At 43.4% G+C, this 22,171-nt stretch overlaps 4 protein-coding genes and 1 pseudogene across 4 annotated transcripts; 4 read left to right on the top strand and 1 right to left on the bottom strand.

The window, feature by feature from the left end:
* The window catches only part of LOC129376595 (coiled-coil domain-containing protein 171-like), a 13,934-nt pseudogene extending 6,287 nt beyond the window's left edge, over nucleotides 1-7,647 (bottom strand).
* A 503-nt stretch (nucleotides 7,648-8,150) lies between these two features.
* On the top strand, nucleotides 8,151-11,606 carry LOC129376599 (WD repeat-containing protein 55-like). The gene is given in 5 exon segments (XM_055056194.1): nucleotides 8,151-8,685; nucleotides 9,173-9,279; nucleotides 10,043-10,312; nucleotides 10,381-10,656; nucleotides 10,658-11,606. Coding segments are annotated over 5 exon segments (1,242 nt in total). The 5' UTR covers nucleotides 8,151-8,154; the 3' UTR covers nucleotides 10,716-11,606.
* A 1,060-nt stretch (nucleotides 11,607-12,666) lies between these two features.
* LOC129376500 (hepatoma-derived growth factor-related protein 2-like) lies at nucleotides 12,667-16,466 on the top strand. The gene is made up of 7 exons (XM_055056112.1): nucleotides 12,667-12,760; nucleotides 13,456-13,570; nucleotides 13,649-13,713; nucleotides 13,791-13,926; nucleotides 14,348-15,322; nucleotides 15,417-15,572; nucleotides 16,221-16,466. The coding sequence occupies exons 2-7, from the start codon at nucleotides 13,487-13,489 to the stop codon at nucleotides 16,464-16,466; spliced, it is 1,662 nt and encodes a 553-aa protein (XP_054912087.1). The 5' UTR covers nucleotides 12,667-12,760; nucleotides 13,456-13,486.
* Nucleotides 16,467-17,067: 601 nt separating this feature from the next.
* LOC129376499 (uncharacterized) lies at nucleotides 17,068-18,171 on the top strand. Its single transcript, XM_055056111.1, has 3 exons — nucleotides 17,068-17,246; nucleotides 17,886-17,974; nucleotides 18,060-18,171. Exons 1-3 carry the CDS (start codon nucleotides 17,079-17,081, stop codon nucleotides 18,169-18,171), a joined length of 369 nt encoding a protein of 122 aa, XP_054912086.1. The 5' UTR covers nucleotides 17,068-17,078.
* LOC129376774 (uncharacterized) lies at nucleotides 18,121-19,787 on the top strand. Its single transcript, XM_055056343.1, has 2 exons — nucleotides 18,121-19,181; nucleotides 19,276-19,787. The coding sequence occupies exon 1, from the start codon at nucleotides 18,215-18,217 to the stop codon at nucleotides 19,022-19,024; it is 810 nt and encodes a 269-aa protein (XP_054912318.1). The 5' UTR covers nucleotides 18,121-18,214; the 3' UTR covers nucleotides 19,025-19,181; nucleotides 19,276-19,787.
* The last annotated feature ends 2,384 nt before the right edge of the window (nucleotides 19,788-22,171 follow it).

Here is a 22,171-nt window from a genome sequence, read left to right as displayed (position 1 = left end):
TTGATTTATTCCCACAGGTCTGGCTATGAATAATAAGAACTAAACTGAAACTAAACAATATTTAACTAATAATGAAAACAGCCAGCATATTGTAAACACTACCTGAATCAGACGAATTGAGGCTCATAATGAAATAAAACTGAACTCTAATGAGAAACCCTGAAGTATTCACAGCCTGCGAGGTGAACTGACCCTTCCGGGCCGCCGTACGCGGCGCTCCACACACGCAGACGCTGCCGCCGCTCCTCTCCAGCCGCAGCAGCACCTCGCTCTCCTTCCTCAGAGCCGTCCACCGGTTCACCGCCATCACGGCGCCCGCGCCGCTCCTCCACCTCCTCCTTGCCCTCCTTCCCCCTCTCCTCCTCTCCTCCTCCGTCCGCTCGCCGCCCAGCGCGTCGGCCAGCTTCCGGACCTCCAGCTCCAGCCGCTCCCGCTCGGCCAGCCGCCGGCCCAGGACCGCCTTCTGCTCGGACAGGGAGCACGCAGCCGCGGGCGTGCCTCAGGGCGCCCGCCAGCAGGGCGCAGGCCGCCGACAGGGACGACCACTCCCTCCGGCTCCGGGAGAGGTCAGAGGTCAGCGAGGAGCAGTGGCGCTCCAGGAGGAGACGCGGTCCCTGTGGGCGTCGCACTGAGAGCGACACATCTGCAGGAGACGACAAACAAGAGATTTATGATCAAATCAATATTCAGAACAATCAGATTATATCAGATGATTTCATTATTCTTATTGTTGTAGCTTCTAATTGATTTAATTAGTTTCTAATTTGTCCTAAAGTGTCAAGAAAACACAAATAAAATGTGTTATTATTCAAACATGACGTAATGGTGGGCATTTATTGTCACATTGTCATCACAATAATCAATAAATTAACTAATCGTATGATAAACTGAAATGAGCTCAATAATTTCCATTTGCATGAATTTAATGTTTTGCTCCTTTTGTTTTGGTTATTTTTATTTATTTTGTGTTTTTGTTGAACGTTGGAATTTAATCTGCGGTTTTTGTCATGTGATTTGGGTTTTTTATTCTAGGCTAACTGACGTTTTTAATTAGCAAAGTCAAATTAAACAACAAACCGCAGAGAAATGATGACTGAATGCAGCCAGAGATTCTCAGAATGAGCAAAAATTAAACTAAATGTTTGGTTGTACAATGTTTGCATTAATTACATTTCAGACTTCCTGGACACCAAAATTTGACCAACCTTGCAGAAAATCCTGCGTTAGCAAAAAGCAACGTCAACTTTCTTCCATCAATCAGATTTTTGGGCTGAAATAATTTTCAGATGAAAAGTTTCTGCTGCAGGGAGACTCAGCTGACTGCACATCAGCTTCATCACACCTCCTGTGTGTGTGTGTGTGCGTGTGTGTGTGTGTGTGGGGGTGTGTGCGTGTGTTACCTGCAGCTGGTTCTGCAGCTGGTTGACGGTGTGTGTGCTGCTGGCTCCATGTCTCCTCTCTCCTCTTCATGTTTTCCTGCAGGCTAGTCAACACACACTCCTGGCTGCGCTTCAGCTCGCACACACACACACTCTTCTTCTCACAAACACTCTGCAGGTGAGCGATCTGCACAGAGAAGAAGAAACCGAACTGTTGAGCTGAAACGGTGAAAAGAAGCAAGAGAAAATAATTTGGATCCGTTTTGTCTGGAATCCAGTTCCAGCTTCACCTTGTCCTTGGCCTGATGCAGGTCAGAGGTCATCTGCTCCACCTGCTCGCTGATGACATCACACAGCTCCCTCCAGGTGAAGTCTCCCAGAATGCCGTGGGGCGGCTGGGTGAGGACGCAGCCGGTCAGCAGGCGCTGGTTGAGGCGGTGCAGGAAGGCCAGGCGGACCTGAACACACAGAGAGTGAAAACTGATTCTGATGGAGCCGAGTTCAAAGGTCAGTCTGGTTTTAACAGGACCACACAAGAAAAAACTCACCAAAATAAAAGCACTCCACTTTAAATAATTTGGTGATTTTTTTTTAAATATTGATGAAAACGTGCTTGTTCCATTATTTAGGATTATTTATCCTAGAACACTGAAAAAATGTATTTTATAAATTATATAATGTGCAAATATAACAAACTCTTTTGCTGTATTATTAAAAATGTGTCGACTGAAACCGAGATCCTGTATCTTATCAGATCGGATCCGTTCCTCCACAGAAAGCGTTTCTCCGCAGGAAATGAAACCGTTCTTCCGCAGGAAGCAGAACCTTTCCTGTACAGGAAGCAGAAACCGTTTCTCCGCAGGAAGTGGAACCGTTTCTCCGCAGGAAGTGGAACCGTTCCTCTGCAGGAAGTGGAACCGTTGCTGAACACTAAGTGAATCACCGCTGACTCCTTGTTGAACTCCTCTCTCATCTGTCGGATCTCCTTTCTGCTCTCCTCCTTCACTGTCTGCAGCTCCTCCTGCAGCGCTGCGTTCTGCATCGACCAATCAGAGGCCTCGTCCTGCAGCTGGCCCAGCGCCTGCTGCACCTCCTGGTGGACAGGGAGAAAAGTTCATCTTTAGCCTAAATGTTTGTCGTCTCCCTGAAACTTTAAAATACGTCTAGATCAGTGAAGTCCAACCAAAATCTTTTAAATCAGACTGAAAATTAATATCATCTGATTTTAATCCTCATTTTGACTAAAGAACTGACATAATAATGACAATCTGTTGTATTAAGGTAATTAAACCCGTAAAATGGTTTGGACCATAATTTGTTGCTCCAGAACCTCGTTATGTGGTCCAGTCAGAACCGACACCAGCCTTACACCAATTTGTTTCTGCTGCTTTGAGGTCAGCTGCTGGAGCAGCTGGTTCTCCTGGTGGAGCTTCTGGGTCGCCGCCAGCAGATCCTGGACCTGAAGGAGAAACGGAGATCAGGTTTCTGGGAGGAAGGCGGCGGGTTGCTCTGAGTGGACCCGTTCCAGACCTGGAGGGTGGTTTCCTCCAGTCTGTGCTGCTTGGTGCTCAGAGTGACCGCCAGCAGCTGCAGGATCTCAGTCGGACTCGGTTTCCCATCATGCTTTGCAGGTTGTGCTGTGCTTTGAGCCGTGGTGCCGAGCAGGGAGGTGATCTGCTGCAGGAAGCTGTGGAAGGCATCCTCTGTTTCAGAACGCTGCGCTACCGCCTGAAAAGAGGAAAACATGGCCGCTTTAGAGCCAGGGGTTCCCAACATGGGGGTCGGGACCCCCATGGAGGACGCGAGACACCAGGTAGGGGGTCAGGTTGTCCAAACGTCTCCAATCTGCTCTCTGTTACCTGCTGCAGCAACAACTGCGTTTTGCCAAGTTGACTCTTCCCCTCCTCAAGCTGTTTGGAGAGGTCAGAGGTTGCCTTCCTCTCGGTTTCCAAGGCAACCGCCATCTCAGTCTTGCAGTGATTGAACTCTGTCTGCAGGCTGCATAAAGGCCAATGTGGAAAAAATGTTATGGAAATAAATATTTAACAGAAAGTAAAGGTGATAAACTGTTTAGAAATGAGGGATGACTGAGGACACCTAGCATAGCAGCATGTAGCCTAGCAACAAGTAGCATAGCAGCATGTAGCCTAGCAGCAAGCAGCGTAGCACCATGTAGCCTAGCAGCAAGTAACATAGCAGTGTGTAGCATAGCAGCAGACCCTTACAGGTGGTATAGCAGCATAACTAATTAGCGTAGCCTAGCAGAGTGGTTTGGCAACATAGCAGAGCGACACAGCATAGCAGCATAGCACAGTAGCGTAGTGGTGCCTCCATGCTGCGGCGCTCACCGCTCCAGAGCGTGGTCAGTGTGACCCCTCCTCTCCCTCTCCAGGCTGTAAGCTCTCTCCAGCTCTCTGAAGTGCGTTCGCAGCATCTCCAGGTTGCACTGCGCCTCCTTCTGGCTGGACTGCTCCACTGCTACCGCTGCCTCCAGGTCCCGAACCTGCAGCTAGGGGCCACACAGAGGCAGTCAGACAGATAGGACGTCTATAAACCTCTGCATATAGTCTCTATGTACTGGAGTCTGTAATTAATGAATCACATTTTAACCTGAAACCACAAAAGAAGCAACATTTTTAATTCAAAAACCATTTTTGCTATTATTATTCAGGCAGTAGTTTAAAGCTTTTTAAGCTGCTTGTTTTATTGTGTTTCATGTTTCTGTTGCTACCAGAGGAAACCTTTTCCTCAATGACTGACACCAGCAGTCGTTTAACCTTCTGACCTCCAGGTTGCTCCTGGACTCCAGGTGAGCCGTTCTCTCCGCCTCCATGTTCGCCTCCAGATGCTTCACCTTCTCCTCTGCGATCTGGAGGACACCAAACATGATCCTCCATCTTTGTCATCCTCCATCTGCAGAGCGGCAGGAAGCGTCGGTCCGCCTCACCTCCTTCTCCCTGCCGCTCCTCTCCTGCAGCGTCTTCAGCTCTTCGGCTAGCCGTCTGTTTTCCTCCGCCTCCTTCTGTCTCTCCCGCAGCAGGTCGGTCATTTTCCTCTCAGATGCCTCCACAGCCACCTGCTGGTCCTACAGAACAGAACCGACCGTCTGAACATAAGCAGCTAAATCCTGGATATTTTGGTCTCTACTAGAGTTACTTTTGTGGTTAAATTTTACGCCACAGCAGCTTCAAATGTTTTATGTTTCTGTCTCTTTGAGAGAATTTTCTGTTTAGAGCTAATGGTCTAAAAGTCAGTTCAGTTTTTGGTTTTCAGGGATTAGTAATGGTAGGAATGAAGTACATCCTTATGCAGACGACATCATGATTTAATATTATCTCTGTTGCCTGGATGTTGAGATGTTAACACCAACAATCTTCAGTCAGAGGCTTTTACAAATTTGCTGCAACACAATTTTTCCCAAGAAAACTGCAAAACAGAAGAAACATTGAGTTCCTTTAAATCAAGGCTAAAACTCACCAGTGTTATCTCTGATTAATAACTGGAACATTAACCAGCATATTCGACATGTTTTTGCTTTATAATTCAGATGAAGGCTTTGGATAAAATGCAACATTACTTGCTTGTTTCATAATTGCTGACTGCATTATGTTTTTATACCATAAAGCACTTTGAACCGACTTGTTCCTGAACAGCAGGACTGGTGTATTCTTCTTCTTCTACTACTACTACACTACTCAAAGTGGTTTGAGTTTCCTCTGCTTCCTGCACAGTGTGAGCTCTTTTTCTGACCTGGAGCAGTTGGTGCTGCTGCTGGTTTTCTGACCTGGAGCAGTTGGTGCTGCTGCTGGTTTTCTGACCTGGAGCAGTTGGTGCTGCTGCTGGTTTTCTGACCTGGAGCAGTTGGTGCTGCTGCTGGTTTTCTGACCTGGAGCAGTTGGTGCTGCTGCTGGTTTTCTGACCTGGAGCAGTTGGTGCAGCCGTTGATTTTCGGAGCTGAAGTTCTGGATCAGCTGGTCCCTTTCCTCCACCGCCTGCTGGTCGTCCTGCCTGGCCTGCTGGCTGACCTGCAGAGTTTTCCGCAGCTCTGCGATGGTCTGCTGCAGCTCTGCTGATTTCTCTGCAACATGAATAATAATAAACTGAACACAGTCAGAAGTGCTGCAGCATGTTTTCGATCATCTGAGCTGCAGAAGGTGTTGCTGTCCTCCACTTCTGTTCTCTTCCTTTGTTTGATTTGTTCACCTGTCAGAGCGGTTCTGTCCCGGTCGAGCTCGGCGACCCGGTTGCTCTCTCTGCGGCTGGCAGCGAGCTGGAACTGCAGCTTCGTTCGCTGAGCCTCACCGCGCTCCATGAAGGAGCGAAAACGGGCACCTCCGCCTGCAGGAAACACACCTGAATACACACACACACATAAACCAATAATATAAATGTACAAACCTGATATTCTGGTAAATCACTGGAGGAAATGGACCCAGTAGCAGAGAAGTGATGATGTATGTAGGCTAAATAACACCTACATGACCAACAATAAAATAAAATACTCAATTTTTTCCTATTTTTCTGCTTTTTAAATATTATTTTCACAGAAGGAACAGTAGAAATGATTTGTATAATAAGTTTTCATGGTGGCAGAGTTCAGTTTTTGCTGATCTGTTATTCTTATCTCGGCCACTGGAGGGCGCTGCAGCCTCACCTCCTGGTTGTGGCGCACTGAAAGCTTCAGATTCTCCTTCTCCAGCTGGTTGAGCCTCCATCTGAGCTCTCTGGACTCCTGGCTGATGTCCCTCCTCTCTGAGGACGCGCTCCTCTCCCTTACGGTCCTCTTCATCACTCCTCCTCCGGCTCCTTCCTCTTCTCCTCCTCTTCCTCTCTCGCCTCCTGAAGGAAACACAAAGCTTATATTACCTTATTGTATATCCATTTTTCAATGACTAAGTAAAAATATTTTCAGATCAATGTTTGCTTGAATTAACTTGAATTGATCAATTTCAAATTAATTTTTTAGGTATTTTTTTTTTCTTTTCATCTGTTTTAAACATCTTAATTTTAACAGCAGTTTGTTGTGTATTAATAAAGTCTGGGTTAATTTTGCCTTGGGGTCTTTGGTTCTCCTCTATGCTCTCTGGCTCCAGTCGGGCTTTCTGCTCCGATCTGCTGGTCTGCGCTGCATGTCTCCAACACAATTATTTTCCTTCTGCAGGCAAAATTTAAACAATAAGTGGAGTAAGTAGCGAAACTGTAAAAAAAAAAAAAAGTGAGATGCATAATGTTTTAAAAACCATCTCCACAGCAGGAGACTGTGTGCAGGCAGAAAAAACATACTGTAAAGTAATTAAACACAAATGGACTGCACAGCAAAAGGTCACAGGTTCAAATCCCAGCCTTATGCAACTTATAATTGTGCTATTATTGGTCTAAAATACATTTAAAATATAGATAAATCCTATTTATTGTAATCTGATTATCTAAAAGTCAAAATCAAAGTTCCCAGAGACACTTTGAATATAAAAATAATAATAAAATTGTCACTAACAGCGGGGTATTTAGATAGTTACGTTAACCTCCCTGTGGGACTGTACTATTTGTGTGTTTTTTGTCTGTTTTTCCCCTGGTGTGGTTAGTGATATCCAGGATGAACAGATCCAGTGGCCATCAGCTGAAATGCTCCAGTTTTCCCTCCCAGAGGACTGACTGACTCCATGTTTTTTTTTTTGACTGACTCCATGTTGATGTTGTTGCTGCAACCTCTGAGACCCAGACGGCACGGGATTGGCTGAGGCTGCCGTTACCTTGGCAACAGACTGCCAACTTCGAACGTCTCTCTGCAACGATCTCCATTTAAAAAACTGCGCTATAAGAATTAATCACTTTATAACTCTGGTTGTGGAATAGATATATTAAAAAGAGACTAATCTACTGAAGGTTTCTGATCCGCTGTTTAATTCGGCGATAATAACGAGTTTCAATGCGGTCGCCATTTTTACCTGAAGGCTAATCACTGCGCTCCTGAACGGTTCTATGTACCACGAATAAATCTCAACATGTTAACTTTAATAATAGCTTTTCTAACACTTCCAGTTGTAACATGACATCAAATAAATGTATATACTTGAATTAAGAAGTGGTGATAAGGTGAAGTGAAACGACAACACAAAGTTTTCGTGGATGTTTGGAACATTAAACCGCCTTTTTAGCTGCTATCGCCTTTTACAACCATAAACCGCCTCATGTCTATTAACATTAACGACACACATCATAACTCAGCCCCTGTAAGCCGTAAGAAACACTTACTGTAACATTCAGCTCGGGACGGTTGAAACTCACGCCATCTTTGGCGTCCTTACGTCATTTCCGTATGAACGCGTTCTTTGTCAGAGCGGCCAATCAGGCGCGACCAAATTGTTGCCTTGTTTGCTGGAGATTTAACAACTGAAAAGCCAAATAAACAGATCAAATATTAATTCATTGAAATTCCATCAAAACTTAAAACTACTTTAGTGGGAAAATAAATCTTGTTATAACTCATGAGGTAGCTTCAGACTAAAGTAAGAATAAAGTTGTATTTTGGAAATAATAATTATTGCAACTTTATTCTCCTGGTTGTGTGTTCTTCGTGTATACTCCGTGGTAGAAACAAAACAATAAATAGTAGACAAAACTTTTCAATGAAAACTTAAGGAATTTTACATTTTATCTGTTCATTTTTCTTTGCTTTAATGATGTTTTATTGTTGGTCACTAGAGGTCAGGATCAGGGGTTGTTCTCGGAAACGCTCCTATTTTTAACCGTAGAAGAAGACACAAAGCAAAACAACATGGCGGCCTCCGCACAGCACGTTGGACCCACTGCTGAGGAGGCAGACCCACCTGAATGTAACCGAACAGAACCGAATAAAGACCCCGGAACATCCGAATCAGAGTCGGAACGACTGGAGGAAGATGCGGAGGAGGAAGAGGAGCCTCCCGGCCCGAAGCTCCGGGAAACCCCACAGGACATCCAGCTGGAGGCCATCGCCAACACGGTGGCTCTGCACCCCAGCAGGGACATCTTGGTGTGCGGGGACGTGGACGGGGATGTGTACGCCTTCTCCTACTCCTGTATGGAGGGAGAGAACCGGGAGCTGTGGTCGTCCGGACACCACCTGAAGTCCTGCCGCCAGGTGCGCATCTCGGCGGACGGGCTGAAGCTGTACAGCGTGTCCCGCGACAGGGCCGTCCACCTGCTGGACATGGAGCGGGGGCAGCTGGTGTCCCGGATCCGGGGGGCCCACGGGGCTCCCATCAACAGCCTGCTGCTGGTAGACGAAAACATGCTGGCCACCGGAGACGATGGAGGCACCCTGAAGGTCTGGACATGGAAACTGGACAGAAAGGCTGGGGGGAAAAGTATTTACCCCCTGCAGATCTACTGTGTTCATGAAGGAGAGTTAAGATAAAAGGAAAGCAAGATGAGTCAGAATATTACCAGAAAAAAAGCATTCAAATACAAGAATAAGGTTGTAATAATTCAAGAATAAATTAATAAATACCAAATAAATTCATAATAGTAAAGTTATCTGGTAAAATAAAGTTATTATTTTACCAGAATAAAGGTAGAGTATTAGGAAAATGAAGTAAGGCTGCAATTATGTTAATAATCGATTATTGTATCAAGCATTGTGATAATTATTCTATTAATCAGATATAAAAATTGGCACCTGCAGATTTTTCATGCAACCATTTAAGCCTTTTTTCATACAATAGTAGAAATACATTAGAATATGCAAATAAAAAATAATTCATCGCTTTAAATAAGAAGATAAACATTTTATTGCGTAACATTTTCCTCTGCAGGTGTGGGATATGAGGAAGGGAACAGCCATCATGGAGATGAAAAACCATGAGGATTATATCAGCGACATAACTGTGGACCAGAACAAGAGGATTCTGCTCACTGCCAGGTAATTCGACGCTTATCTGGACCTGGATCGCAACTCCAGTAGTTTGATTTTTAAAAGTGTACAGTATATTCTGTTGTAGTTTTTCACAGTATCTTATTAATTTTGGGGCCTTTCCATAGCAATGCAGATACAATGCTCAAGTTAAAACATTTGCATAGTGCATGGAGTAAATCATTATTAGTCAACATGCTAATGATAACACTCATCATTGTTGTAGTTTTACGTAATAGTTACTCTATATGCTAATGATATAGCCTAATGCTAACCTTAGCCTGGAATAAGCATTCCAGCTAATTTTTAGTGAAGTAAATGGAGTAAGTGAAAGTAAGTCCACATGCTAGCTACAGAATGTAAGCTAACCATAACTTAGCTAATGTTAGCTTATATACTATATTTGCATAATAATGAGTAAGTCCATTTTGGTTAATATGCTAACGATATCCCACATTGTTGACTACATTTTAGCTAATATTAGCATTGTTGCTAATTTCAGCATCAGAATCCCTGGTGGGACACGCCCTTTTGAATTTCTTCAGAAAGTTAGAAGTTATTACTGTTATTAGTTTAATTGTTATCATTGTTAATACTGGTTTGTTTTAACACTTTAAGAACTTTTACTATGTGAATCTTATTTCTACTCTGGTCAGGTTTAGAACCAGGACAGATTAATGTAGGTGTTGCTGCTGGAGTTGTTTTTGGTTTCTCTGAATCTGTGAAAGCCTGATTATTATGCTGATGTCTGCTGTGACTGCCGGGTCCTCAGTGGGGATGGCACCATGGGCGTCTTCAACCTGAAGAGGCGGCGCTTTGAGCTGCTGTCGGAGTACCAGAGCGGCGATCTGACCTCGGTGGCGGTGATGAAGCGAGGGAAGAAGGTGGTCTGCGGCTCCAGCGAGGGAACCGTTTACATCTTCAACTGGAACGGCTTCGGCGCCACCAGCGACCGCTTCGCTCTGAAGGCGGAGTCGGTGGACTGCATCGCGCCCATTACAGAAAACATCATGTGCACGGCGTCCATGGACGGATACATCCGGTTAGTTGAGTTATTGCAAATCATCCTTTAAGGGTTTAACCATTAACATGGCCCCCGTCTCCTGTCAGAGCCATCAACCTTCTGCCCAACCGGGTCATCGGATGCATCGGGCAGCACGTTGGCGAACCCGTCGAAGAGATCGCCAAGTCCTGGGACTCCCGCTTCCTGGTCAGCTGTGCCCACGACCAGCTCATCAAGTTCTGGGACATTTCTGGTTTGCCCAAACTGAGCGTGGACGAATACCGCAAGAGGAAGAAGAAAGGTGGGCGGATGAAGTCGCTCACCAAGAAGGCCCTCGGCGACAATGACTTCTTCTCTGGACTTGTGGAGGAAACTGAGAAAAAAAGAAGAAGAAGAACAGGAGGAAGGTGATGACAGTGACAGCGACAGTGGGAGTGACTGAAACTCCCACTGCTTCATACTACAAGATGCTTCCTGTAGCTGTTTAATTCTGTGAAGACGGACCACGTTATATAATGTTTCTGCGCTGGCAGACATTTTGTTCAGAGCGTGGAGAACTCGTGAGCTGCTGCTTTGGTTCAGTCCAATAACTGAGTTAAATGCTGGGAAAAGAAATGACTTTAAACTTAATAAATATCTCTGCCAGATATTTATTAAGGTGACTCACGTTACGTTGTTCAACTCTGGTGAATCTTCATCTTGAAAACATCAGTACCAGTGTTGACCTTTATGCAAAAGAAAATAACACTGCCGTTATTCCAACAACTCAGAGGAGTTTGTTTTATTTTATGTTAGATAATCATAAAGTACTTCATAACCATAAAATGGAATTAAGATTATACATGTTTTCCAAAATATTTTACCAAATAAATCTGAAAAGTTTTGAGGTTTTTTTTTTTTATTTTAATCCCTCTGAGTCATAAAGTTGTTGAACTTCACTGTAAGTGTTTTGGTTATGTTCCTATCAGTTTTATCCATATAGAGCAGGGGGGTTAAAACTGAGGGGTGCGGGCCATTTTTGCCCTCTTAAATGATCTTTTGTGGCCCCCAACTGCAGAAACAACAGATTTGTTTATTTAACATTTTTAGTCAAGGGGAAATTATTACTGAGAGTATTTTCTTTCAATGAAAAATGTTAAGCATAAAAAAGTATTCATATTTTTCCAAACAAACTTTTGTTAGTAGAACCATGTAAATCCACAGACTTTAACTGAACGACTCTGGATTTTGCTGCACCCAAACCAGCTTATATTTAAAGTATTTAATTCAGCTGAATATAGCAACTGAGAACTAACTGTCAGTTAACCCCAAATAAATGTTTGGATCTCCTGCAGTTCTTGGATTCATGTCGGTTTCCTGCTGCGCTCTGATCTGTTGTAAGACGAAATTTCTGCCCTGTTCTGAAGAAAAGATTCTGAGGAAAAGTTTCTTTAAAAGTTTTTACAGCATGATAAAGATCTGCTTTGATCCATTTGTTTTCTCTGGTTTGGAATACTGAGTTAAAATTAGGGCTGCACCAATTACAGTTTTCTGGCCGATTACCCATCTTTTAAAAATCTTAACCTGCTCATTCCAATTTTGTTTGATACCGATTTTTGAAAAGTTGCTCAATATAGCAAAAATGCCATTGAGTTGGCAACAGTAGAGTCACTATTGTTAATTTTAAACTTGCAGACATAATTTGGAGTCTGTCAGTCAAACCTTCCTCACTAAAGAGCAAAAGAGGACAGTGGTTGATTCTCAGACCTTTCCCAAGATAGATAAGATCAGCTTCACATGCAAAAATCGACCGATTTCTCAAAACAAAGGTAAATTGTTGCCAACTTTTTAGAACTCAACTCAAAAGTTATAAAAAATGGTCAGACACACAAGGTTATGGAGAAGTACTGTTAATTCTTCACATTTAATCCTATAAACCAATACAAGGTGTAAAGTATGATGGGACCTCAGGATTCTCTGAGAAAAACTAATTCAAACAAAAATAGCATCACATTACGTTATTACTTCCTACGTTAAATTCCCCTCTATTGATAATTATCAATATCTAAAACTAGGCCAGATTAAAATATATGAGTTATGATTTAAAAATTCAGACTAAGACCTTGATTATACCAAAGAAAAAACAAAAGCAGATTTAAATCTTCCCTACCAGGATGAGAAAAACTAAACTATAAAATAACTGCAGCTGTAACAAGACGTGGCACTGATGAATAAACCAGAATGAAAAACAGTTGCTATTCTTATATGACTTTTCTATGTTTCATGGTTCCATACATTTTCTGAAGGTAGATAAAGAGTTTTTGATATGACTCAAACACCCCCACAGGTTGGTACCGTTGGTACGGTCCAGGATGGCGGGAAATACGTCAGCGACTACGTCACAGGAGTGAATGGGCCAATATGGCGGCGGGCGTCAGAATGTAGCTTCGCAACGGGACGATTTATTTAAACTACTGTTGATTCAAGAAGTTTGTCTTTTAGTTTCAGGTGAGAAAACGGAAATACGAACATTTTATAAAACCACAACGACATTACGAACCGTTTCCGTTCAGCCTGGCAGACAGTTAGCACGCCGCTAGCTAGCAGGGACGAGTGTATTTGTAAACAATGAGTGAACATGATGCAAAGCGAAACCTGCTGAGTTAGACTGAAAAGCTCCTCTAAAACTGAAGCCTGGGGGATGTTACAGCGAACACAGCTGTTTCCAGCGGTGTTTGGAAAACGTCTGCATCGGTTTGCTAACTGAAATGAAGACATTTTTAAGCTAATCCGTAAATATGTAAACAGAATAAGGTTAATATGATAATTAAGAGACAGGTGGTCAGGAAAAGCTGTCAATGTTCTGGAGCAGATCACAGGTAGAGAGCACACCTGGCAGCTAAACCCAGCAAAGTGATGTCACGTGTCTGATGTGTTCACATGGCCAAGGCTGAGGAAGCAGTGATGGACCAAACGTTCATTACTGCTGTTATTTCTGTAAACCTTCAGTTTTTGCTCCATTCATGCATGTTTCACTGTTTGGTTTAGGTTTGTTATTGGACCAGGTGGCAAAACAAGAAACATGATTTTAAATGGCAGAAATGTATTGAAGAAATCATTAGATTAAGAAATGGACATCACACAGCCTGCTTTTATGCCTGCCAGGAATCTGTGATCATCACTAACATCATATCTGTTTTCAGCTTTCCTTAAGTCACTTTCTGCAGCAGCAGGATGTCTGGAAAACTCAGTAACCCCCTGAAGGCCGGCGACCTGGTGTTCGCCAAGATGAAAGGCTTTCCTCATTGGCCGGCTCGGGTAAACAAGCAGACAACACACCCTTCATCACACACAGCTGCTCTGACCTGGGATGCTTTAACCCGTCTGTGTTTGTAGGTCTGTAAATCAGAGAACGGCTACAGGAAGCGAGTCCCTGTCTACTTTTTCGGGACCCATCAGATGTATGTTCTCCCAGCAGCCAATCAGGTTTGTCCCTCTGTGTGCGTCTTTAACCCGGCTGTGGTCGTTCTCTCCCCAGAGGCTCCGTCACGCCGGAGAACGTCGCTCCGTACGTCGGCAACAAGCTGAAGTACGGCAGCGGCGTCCGCATCAAAGGCTTCGCTGAGGGGATGTGGGAGATCCAGAACACGCCCGGCCTCGGCAGCAAACTCAAGGTGAGTTCAAACTTGTTTCTGCTTAAAATTTATTTATGACATTTATTTGATAGGTACAGAGAAACTAAATACACAAATCTGGAACAAACTTCCAGAAAACTGCAGAAATAAAACTCCAGCTGGTTAGATCTGCTTCTGAAAATAATAAATGAAACATTGAGCGAAATATTTGATGTGTAATGACGACACTTGACAGTTGTTTTTTTTCAGTTGACAGTCTGGTGTTTTATGAAGACATGACTATGTATGTTTGTGTTTTTATGACGTTTTATGAGCGCTACAGCTTTAGATAGGATGCTCCACTTGGGTGGACTGTAAAATGTTACTGGAATTGGTTTGGGTTTATTTAAAGTGTAATGAACTCAGAGATGGAAAAGAGGTTTAAAAGATTTTTACAGACTCTGTTGTATTTTCTCCACAGGTTCAATCGAAGATCTTCACTAAAAAAACACCAGCAAAACCAGCTTCTCCTTCTACTACACTCTCCAAATCTACTTCTGTGTCCTCCAGAAAAACTCCTGCAGCTAAAACTCCTGATGGAAAACCTAAAGGAGCTTCTGCTCCCACTAAGTCTGAGTGCAACACTAAGCCTGCTTCAAGCAGAAGCACCCCGAGTCGAGCTTCGGGTGAGAAAGAAAGTTCAGAGAGATCCACAAGAACCTCGTTTCGATCGGCTCCAGATAAAACAATCCAGACCAAACAAGATCTGGTCTCTTCCAGATTGACTTCTGATCAAGCTGTAGAAACAAAGAAAGATAAAGAAACACTAGACTGTATCACAACTACAAGATCCTCATCAAGGTCGGTTCAATCTGTAGAACCACAGCTAGATAACGAAACTCCAGATCATGTTGAGGCTATAAGAACCTCCTCTAGATTGTCTCCAGATGAAGACATGAACTCTGGACTGGGCAAAGAGTCTGCAGAACCTCCTGCAGCTGCAGTCAGGTTGCCTAAGTCCAATCCAAATGACTTCACACAGTTTACAGAGACTGCAGAGCATAGAGAGGTTAGATTAGAGTTAACCAGGCTGTCTTCTAATGAGACAGCAGAGTCCAGTCAGGGTGAAGACTCTGCAGATCAGACTGCAACCAGGTTAGCTCCAGATAAACCAACAGACTCCAAAGTGGAAAAAGAAACCGGAGATGACGATACCACATCGTCTAGATCAGTTCCAGTTAACACCACAGAGTCCAAACAGGGTAAAGAACCAGCAGAGCAGCCGGCTGCTACTAGAACCTCATCCAGATTAGCTCCAGAGAAACCAACGGGTCCAAAGCCGGATCAGGAAGCAGGAGAGGTCGCTGCGCCAACGAGAAGCAGGCGGTCGGCGAGCGCTGGGTCACTGGCAGAACCATCGACCCAAAAGGAAACTCCAGCTCAGACTAAAAGAGAGGTAAGAAACCAAAATAGTAGATCTAACAAGCTGACAGATCTGATATGTTCAGGTTCTGCTCAGCTGCAGTTTTTACAGTTTCATTTTTCCTCAGGTGAGATCAGGAAGAGCTTCTTCTGCCTCTGATGGAAAACCTGCAGCCGGATGGACAGGAAGCAAACCTCTGGCCAAGAAGGAAACGGCGAGCAGCGGCGAGCAGGAAGCGGCTGCAGGACGAGTTTCCACCCGGAGCAGAGCAACAGATTTAAAGGTGACCGCCGGGATTTCATGCTGCCAGCCTCACAAAAACTGTTTCCTCCTTTATAAATGCAGCTGCTGGTGCGATTTAAATAGTTAAAATAGAAAAAAAGAAAACCTCAATAAACACAATATGTACATTTTTATTTTATTGTTTTTATTTTGGACAGAAGGAAGCAAACTCATTGATTTTGATAGTTAAAGTTCAGCATCATCTGTTGATAGGGTTCACTTGTTAGCTCAGTAATGCTACACTCTGCTATCAGGTGCTATCGCTACGTGGGATAAGGCCTTCTCAGTGTTTGCTAAGTTACAGACACAACAACCAATAGCATGTTAACTGCCTGCGTTTGTTCTTCGCTGTCAATCTGAACACACTTCCTCTGCAGCACCTGCTGCTGGCAAAGCTGATCACCATGATTTTCTGTGCTGTTAGTTCAGAGCAAACCTGAGACCAATAGACCTGCAACAACTTGATTAGAGCAAATCAAAGGAGCTCTACTGTGGATGTTTCAAGATTTATGTTCGGAAATTTTTTTTTCCTCAAATGGAACCAAAACTTGGTCAAAACGGTTCACATCAGTTTTGTAAATCAGTTCCAGTAACAGTTTTTTTTTACTGATATCAGTGATTAAACATATTCGTTTTGTTTTCTTGGCAGTTCAGTGACATTCCTGACTTGCCGCCTCCCAGGAAGAGAGAAAAGATGCAAGAAAGCAAGAAATCCAGGCGGCCAAGAGGAAGAAAGAGGAGAAGAGAGAAACTGAGTCCGAGCAGCGAGGACAGGATGGAAGATCAGCCTGAGAGCAGAGCGTCGAAAAGAAAGATGGAGGAGGAGAAAACCGAGGAAGGAAGAGAAGTAAAGACGAGGAGGAGCAAGAAAGACAAAGACAGGAGAAAGAAATGAAGAGAATCAAGATGAGAAAGAAAACTCTGAGGGAATAAAGAAGAGGAAGGCTGACGAAGACAAAGACATCTGAGAAAACGAAGAAGACCAACAAGGACGGAGCAGAGGTGATGAACGAGAAACACGAAGGCAAAGAGAGAATGAAGGTCAGGAGGACGGAGGGAGAGAGGATTCATCTGAGACAAAGAGAGGAGAGAAGACCAGGACAAAACAGAGGGAATAAAAACAAAAAAAGAACAGAAGAAAACTGAAGGAACAAAGACAAAAAGAGCCGAGGAGGAAGAGAAACATCAAGAAAACCTGGAAGCAAAGAAGACGAGGAGCGAGGAGGAAACGGAGGAAAGACGAGCAAAAAAAAAAGAAGAGGAGAAAACGGAGAACAAAACCAGAAAAACTGAGAAACCCGAAGAGAAAACAGAAGACAGAGGAGAAGGTCAGGAGAGCAGAGAAAGAGAGAAAAGAGGAGGAGGAGGAACGAGTGAAGACCAGGAGAGGAGAGAGTAAGGAACTGAAGGACGACAAGAAAACCAAAGAGAGAAGGAAAAGAAAGAAAGAAGAGAAAGATAAACCAGAACCAAGTTTAGAGAAAACAAGAGCAGAAGACGACAAAAGATGCTGATGGGAGCGAAAGAGAAGAAGGTCCAGAAGAAAAGAAAACATAAGGGCATGGGAGAGGAGGAAGAAAAGAGAGGACAGCAGTCCGCAAGACGAGAGGAAGAGGAGGAGGTGAAGAAGAGACAAGATGGAGGGGAGGAGACGGCAGAGGAGAAGGAAGACGAGGTAAAAGCTGCAAACGCAGAAATGATTCTGGACATGAAATGAACTCCATACATTTACAAACAGACTCAAAGATGGAGAAAGATGAGAAGGAAGAAATGAAACTAGTGCAGCATTTCTGGACATGAATTTACCCCAAATTTACAAAAACAAAGAAGAGAAGGATGAGAAACAGAAACATGAAACATAAACGTCTTCCTTCCTTCAACAATTAAACCCTAAAAATCACCAAACTGAAAATATTCAATGTTTTCTTTTTCTCTATTACCTGCACAGCAAAAACTAAATCATGTCATATTTTTCATTGGCTCTAATATTTACAGTTATTTAAGTTTAATCATTTTTTAAGCCTATAAAATGTTTTTAGTTTATTCTCAGCAACAAAAGTAAGAATTTTCCTTCACAAGTTTCTCCGGATGTCAGTCTGCTCTTGAGGTCAAAATGATTGTGGCACAACTTGTTACAAAATAGAAATATAATAATAAAAATGAAAAGGCTAACTAATGAGCCGTTAATGACTTGCAGTCAGGGCCACACATAATTAATCCAAGGGCCACAAATGGCCCCCGAGCCACACGTTGGACACCTGTAAACATTCAACCTTTCTGATTTTGAACTCTTTGTGACTCTTTGAAACGACAGAGGCAGGATCAGCTGGCGGCGCGGAGGGACAGCTTGATCGAGTCGCTGAGGGATCTGCTGAAGACGAAGGAGATGACGAAGAGCTCCCAGTAAGGAAGACGAGTCGCTCTTCATCCGGCAGAACCGGTCCAGAGACGGACTAACTCCTCTCTGCTGGGTTTGTGTTTCCATCAGGGACGGAGGAAAGTCTGGCGACAGGAAGACGCCACCCAGAGGTGAGAGGAAAGACGAAAGGAGAGAAGACGGACAGAGGGGGGAAACTGTCCACCAGAAAGTCAACGACTGAGACGAAAGGAGAGAGACCGTCCAACCACAGGACAAGTTCAGACATGAAGACGGACGGACAGAAGGAAGAGAAGATGAATGAAAGCACCAGAAGAGACAAGATGGCCACCAGGAAGTCCACAGCTGAGAGGAAGAAGACAAATAAACGAGTGGAGAAGGATTCAAGGCAAAAGACGACGGTGGAGACAAAGGGGAGTGAAGACGGGACGGACAGAGGAACGAGGAAAACCACAGAGGACAAGACTGGTGGGAAGGAGGAAAAGATGTCTCCTGGAGGCTCGGCTGTGGAAGTGAAGAAAGATGGACAGAAGGTAGAAAAGGACGAGAGGAAAGAAGAAGACGAGACGAAGCAGCAGAAAGACGAGAGAAAGATAATTGGAAAGATCGTTAAAGCCAATCAGGGGACGAAGATCCATGTGAAGACCATGATGGGAGGACTGACCAAAGCTGCTGGAGAGGAGGAGGGGAAGAAGAAGAAAGAGGAGGATGGAGGGAGAAAGGAGGAGGCGAAAAAGACTTTAGAGACAGAAAAAACAGAGAAGGCAGCCAAGAAGTCTGATGCTAAAAACTCTGAGATGGAGGAGAAAAAGGGGAAAAAGGAAGAGCAGAAGAAGAACGAAGCTGAAGACAAAACGACAAGAAATCAGGAAGAGAAGAAGAACCCAGAAGGCAGGAGGGAAACAGAGGCGATGAGATTAACACGGGAAAAGAGGAAGAAACGTGACGGCGAATCTCAGGAAAGAAAAAGAGAGAACGAGATCACGGCGACTGGAGGAGAGCAAACAGCAGAAGAAGAACAAGGAAGAGAAGAAGAGCGGGGCCGACAGAGCGCAGGCTGCAGGTTTACGGACTGAATCTGCGGCGCCAGCGGAGGAGGACGGCGCCGACGGAGAGAGTCCCACCGGGACGGATCAGGGACAGCAGAAGAAGAACTGCAGTTCAACGCTGACGGACTCGACTCTGCACCGGATCAACGGAGACCTCCGCATCTCTCTGAAGACGGACAAACCCGTAACGATTTTACCAGAACAAACAAGTCGAATAAAAACTCAGACTGCTATAAAACTCCCGCCTGGTGACAGCAGTGTGGTGCTTCTGTCCCCAGGACATCAGGAAGTGTCTGTCGGCGCTGGACCAGCTCAGCATGCTGTACGTGACGTCAGAACACGTCCAGAGGCACAGCGAGCTCATCGCCACGCTCAGGAAGGTAAACCTGGGTCACACGACCGGCACAAACCACTCAGCTGTTAGCTGATAAACCAGGTGATATTATTGATTAGTTTTGTCTGTAAAGGGTCTGAATGTTGCAAACATGGCAGAAACTCTGATTTTAATGGTTTGAACACATTTGGTTTAGTTGGGATTTAATTTGTTTGGTTCAAAAAAGACCAAAGATTGTTTTCAGTCATCAGGTTCCATTTCAGCCCAGAAGCTAAAAGTTTACAGTTCTACCAACAATATCTCCTTAGTATTAAAAATGAGTGAAAACTGTCAAAAACACTTTTTTCTCTTTTTGTGGACAACTTTAGTTTGTGAATTAAAACTCTGAATGATGAAGAGCTTCTTCTTCTTTTTCGACCGTTTATCGCGATTCTTCGTTGTTTTCTGGTAAACCTGGAGTTTGTCCCTCTCCCTGCTGTGATCCGGTGGATCCCCAGATGCGGCACTACCGGGCCAGCCAGGCGTCATGGACAAGGCCTCCATGCTCTACAACCGCTTCAAGAACGCCTTCCTGGCGGGCGACGGCGAGGAGGTGGTGAGCGCCGCCTTCCTTCGCTCGCTGCTGCAGGAGAAGGAGCCGGAGGAGACGCAGCGGCTGAGGGACGAGGAGGAGGAGGAGGAAGAGGCGAGCGAAGGACAGGTGGACAAGCTGGAGGTAAAAGGTAATGAAACCAAATGATGTTAAAATGATCAAATATTAGAAGAATCTCAACTTCAAAACTGGTTGAAAATATAAAATCTTCTGAATATTTTACATGATTCTGTTTCTTTAATTTATAGGATATTTTTATTTCCTCGTGTTTTAATTATTTCTGATCTTTTATTTTTAATCATTTAATTTTTGAAATATGTGGCTGTTGTTAATAAATGCTACTATATTTACTGCCTTTATGCTTAATCTAATTGTTTATGATCACATTTTATTCAGATGAAATTTGTAAAATATCCACATTTTTTCTTTTTAATTAGAGATTTGCAGCATTTTATATAAATATGTAATTTATTGATTGTAAAATAGAAATGTTAATAAAAACAGATCAATTTTTCTGCTTTTTGTTTTAATCTTCAGTGGATTCCTCCTGAGATCAGAACCGTACCGGATCGGACCGAACCGGATCGGACTGAACCGGACCGTATTGGACCGTATTGGACCGGACCGGACTGAACCAGACCGAACCGGACCGGATCAGACCGGACCGGACCGCTCTGACCCGTCCACAGCAGCTGCTCTGGTCCCTGTTGCTGGACGTTCTGCTGTGTTTCTCATCCCAGTGGAAACTTGTGGCTCGTTTCCTTCTTAGTTTTTGGTTTGATCTGTGATTTCAGTCAGCAGCATTAATACTGATTTAAACTTTTAGTCTTTTTAATTAAACTTTAACTAAAACACTGAGTAACTTGTGCAAATTTTTACTTCCTGTGTAAAGTTCCTAATCTTAAACTCCTCTGGTGCATTCGGCCATCTTGCCCTCAGAGAAGGGGCTGATGGGAAACGTAGTTGTTTGATTTTATTTAAATAAATGTTGAATGAAACATGAAGCGTTAAATCCAGGCAGGATGTTGTAAAACCTACAGAACGGTGCTGCAGAGATGAGTCTGTGTTGTTTTTGTACAAATCTGGACTTTATTTTTTAAAGTTGCTGCTTCTTCACATGTTTTTATTTGTAAGTTTGTTAGTTTCCAGTAGCCTGTCTGGTACCGACTGCTGCAGCTGCTGCTGCTGCTGCAGCAGCTGCAGCTGCTGCTGTCTTGTAAATCTGTATTTTTCTGATGTTTTTCCACAAACGATTGCATTAAAGTCCTGATCAGGAGGCTGCAGCCTGGTTCTTACAGAACGTTTCCTCTTTAGTACAAAGTGTTGGTTTTAAGACGGTTTTGCTGAAACTGCTTCCAGCTTTCATCACAATATTAACCTGAAGTTAAAAATCATTAAAACTGCTGGCAGTTCAGAGTTTGTCTAATCAGAAATGATAAAACAATAGAAAAGCAGCACAAACCCGGTTTTTTATTTATTAATAAACCTATAATTATTAATAAACCTTCCAATGATCACAAGGCCGTCACTCTAATCTTTCAGGACCTTAACTATAAATAAGTAATTATTAATAATAAATAAGTAAAAATAACTAGGCCTCTTTCCATCCCAAGAAAAATGAATTTTTCCTAGATCAGCTTCAAAGCTGCACTTTCAAATATTTTAGATAAATTCTATGAAATATTCAGTAAATAGACAATAAATCCATAAGCTGAATGCTGAACTGCAAACGGTCGACTTATGAAAAGTTTTGACTGAAGGAATGTTGTTACAAACCCGAACGTTTACAGGAAAACTGCAGCATCGTGTTTTTGCTGCACTTCAGAATCAGATCATCATGAAGCGACGTTGTGAGGAAATTCATGTTTCATCATCCAGATGGAGAAACGGAGGGACAGAAAGTTCAGCGTTTGGCTGTGAGAACCAGAAATCGCTGGTCTGAGTCTCAGGATGTTTGACATGATGATGCGACAGGAGCAGAAAACGTTTGACCCAAATTCAACAATTACATGAATTTACAGGAGGCAGAAAAAAACCTTTTGATATTTATGGATAAAAAGAACAGTTCAGTTTGATTTTATGCAGTTTAAATAAATACGTTTCATATCATTCACCAGTATCTACACTAAAAATATTAAATGTTAATATATTATTTTTAAACTGGAAAGACTGGTAAAGTTTAGCTGAAGATATTTACACACAATTTGTCCCCAAAGTGTTTCTGTAAATCGAGTTTAATTCAGCGATT

Source organism: Poeciliopsis prolifica, unplaced genomic scaffold (assembly GCF_027474105.1).
Source record: "Poeciliopsis prolifica strain line A6 unplaced genomic scaffold, Auburn_PproV2 SCAFFOLD044, whole genome shotgun sequence".
Lineage (NCBI taxonomy): Eukaryota > Metazoa > Chordata > Actinopteri > Cyprinodontiformes > Poeciliidae > Poeciliopsis > Poeciliopsis prolifica.
Note: the sequence above shows the minus strand (reverse complement) of the source record. Positions and strands in the feature narration are given on the sequence as shown.

Excerpts from the sequence above, each read along its gene's own strand:
- LOC129376500 (XM_055056112.1), top strand. The coding sequence starts at position 13,487 with ATGTCTGGAAAACTCAGTAACCCCCTGAAGGCCGGCGACCTGGTGTTC. Across the intron at positions 13,927-14,347 it reads GCCTCGGCAGCAAACTCAAG|GTTCAATCGAAGATCTTCAC; the intron begins GTGAGTTCAAAC and ends TTTTCTCCACAG. Across the intron at positions 15,323-15,416 it reads CAGCTCAGACTAAAAGAGAG|GTGAGATCAGGAAGAGCTTC; the intron begins GTAAGAAACCAA and ends ATTTTTCCTCAG.
- LOC129376499 (XM_055056111.1), top strand. The coding sequence starts at position 17,079 with ATGCTGATGGGAGCGAAAGAGAAGAAGGTCCAGAAGAAAAGAAAACAT. Across the intron at positions 17,247-17,885 it reads CAGAGGAGAAGGAAGACGAG|AGGCAGGATCAGCTGGCGGC; the intron begins GTAAAAGCTGCA and ends TTGAAACGACAG. Across the intron at positions 17,975-18,059 it reads GAGATGACGAAGAGCTCCCA|GGACGGAGGAAAGTCTGGCG; the intron begins GTAAGGAAGACG and ends TGTTTCCATCAG.
- LOC129376774 (XM_055056343.1), top strand. The coding sequence starts at position 18,215 with ATGAAGACGGACGGACAGAAGGAAGAGAAGATGAATGAAAGCACCAGA.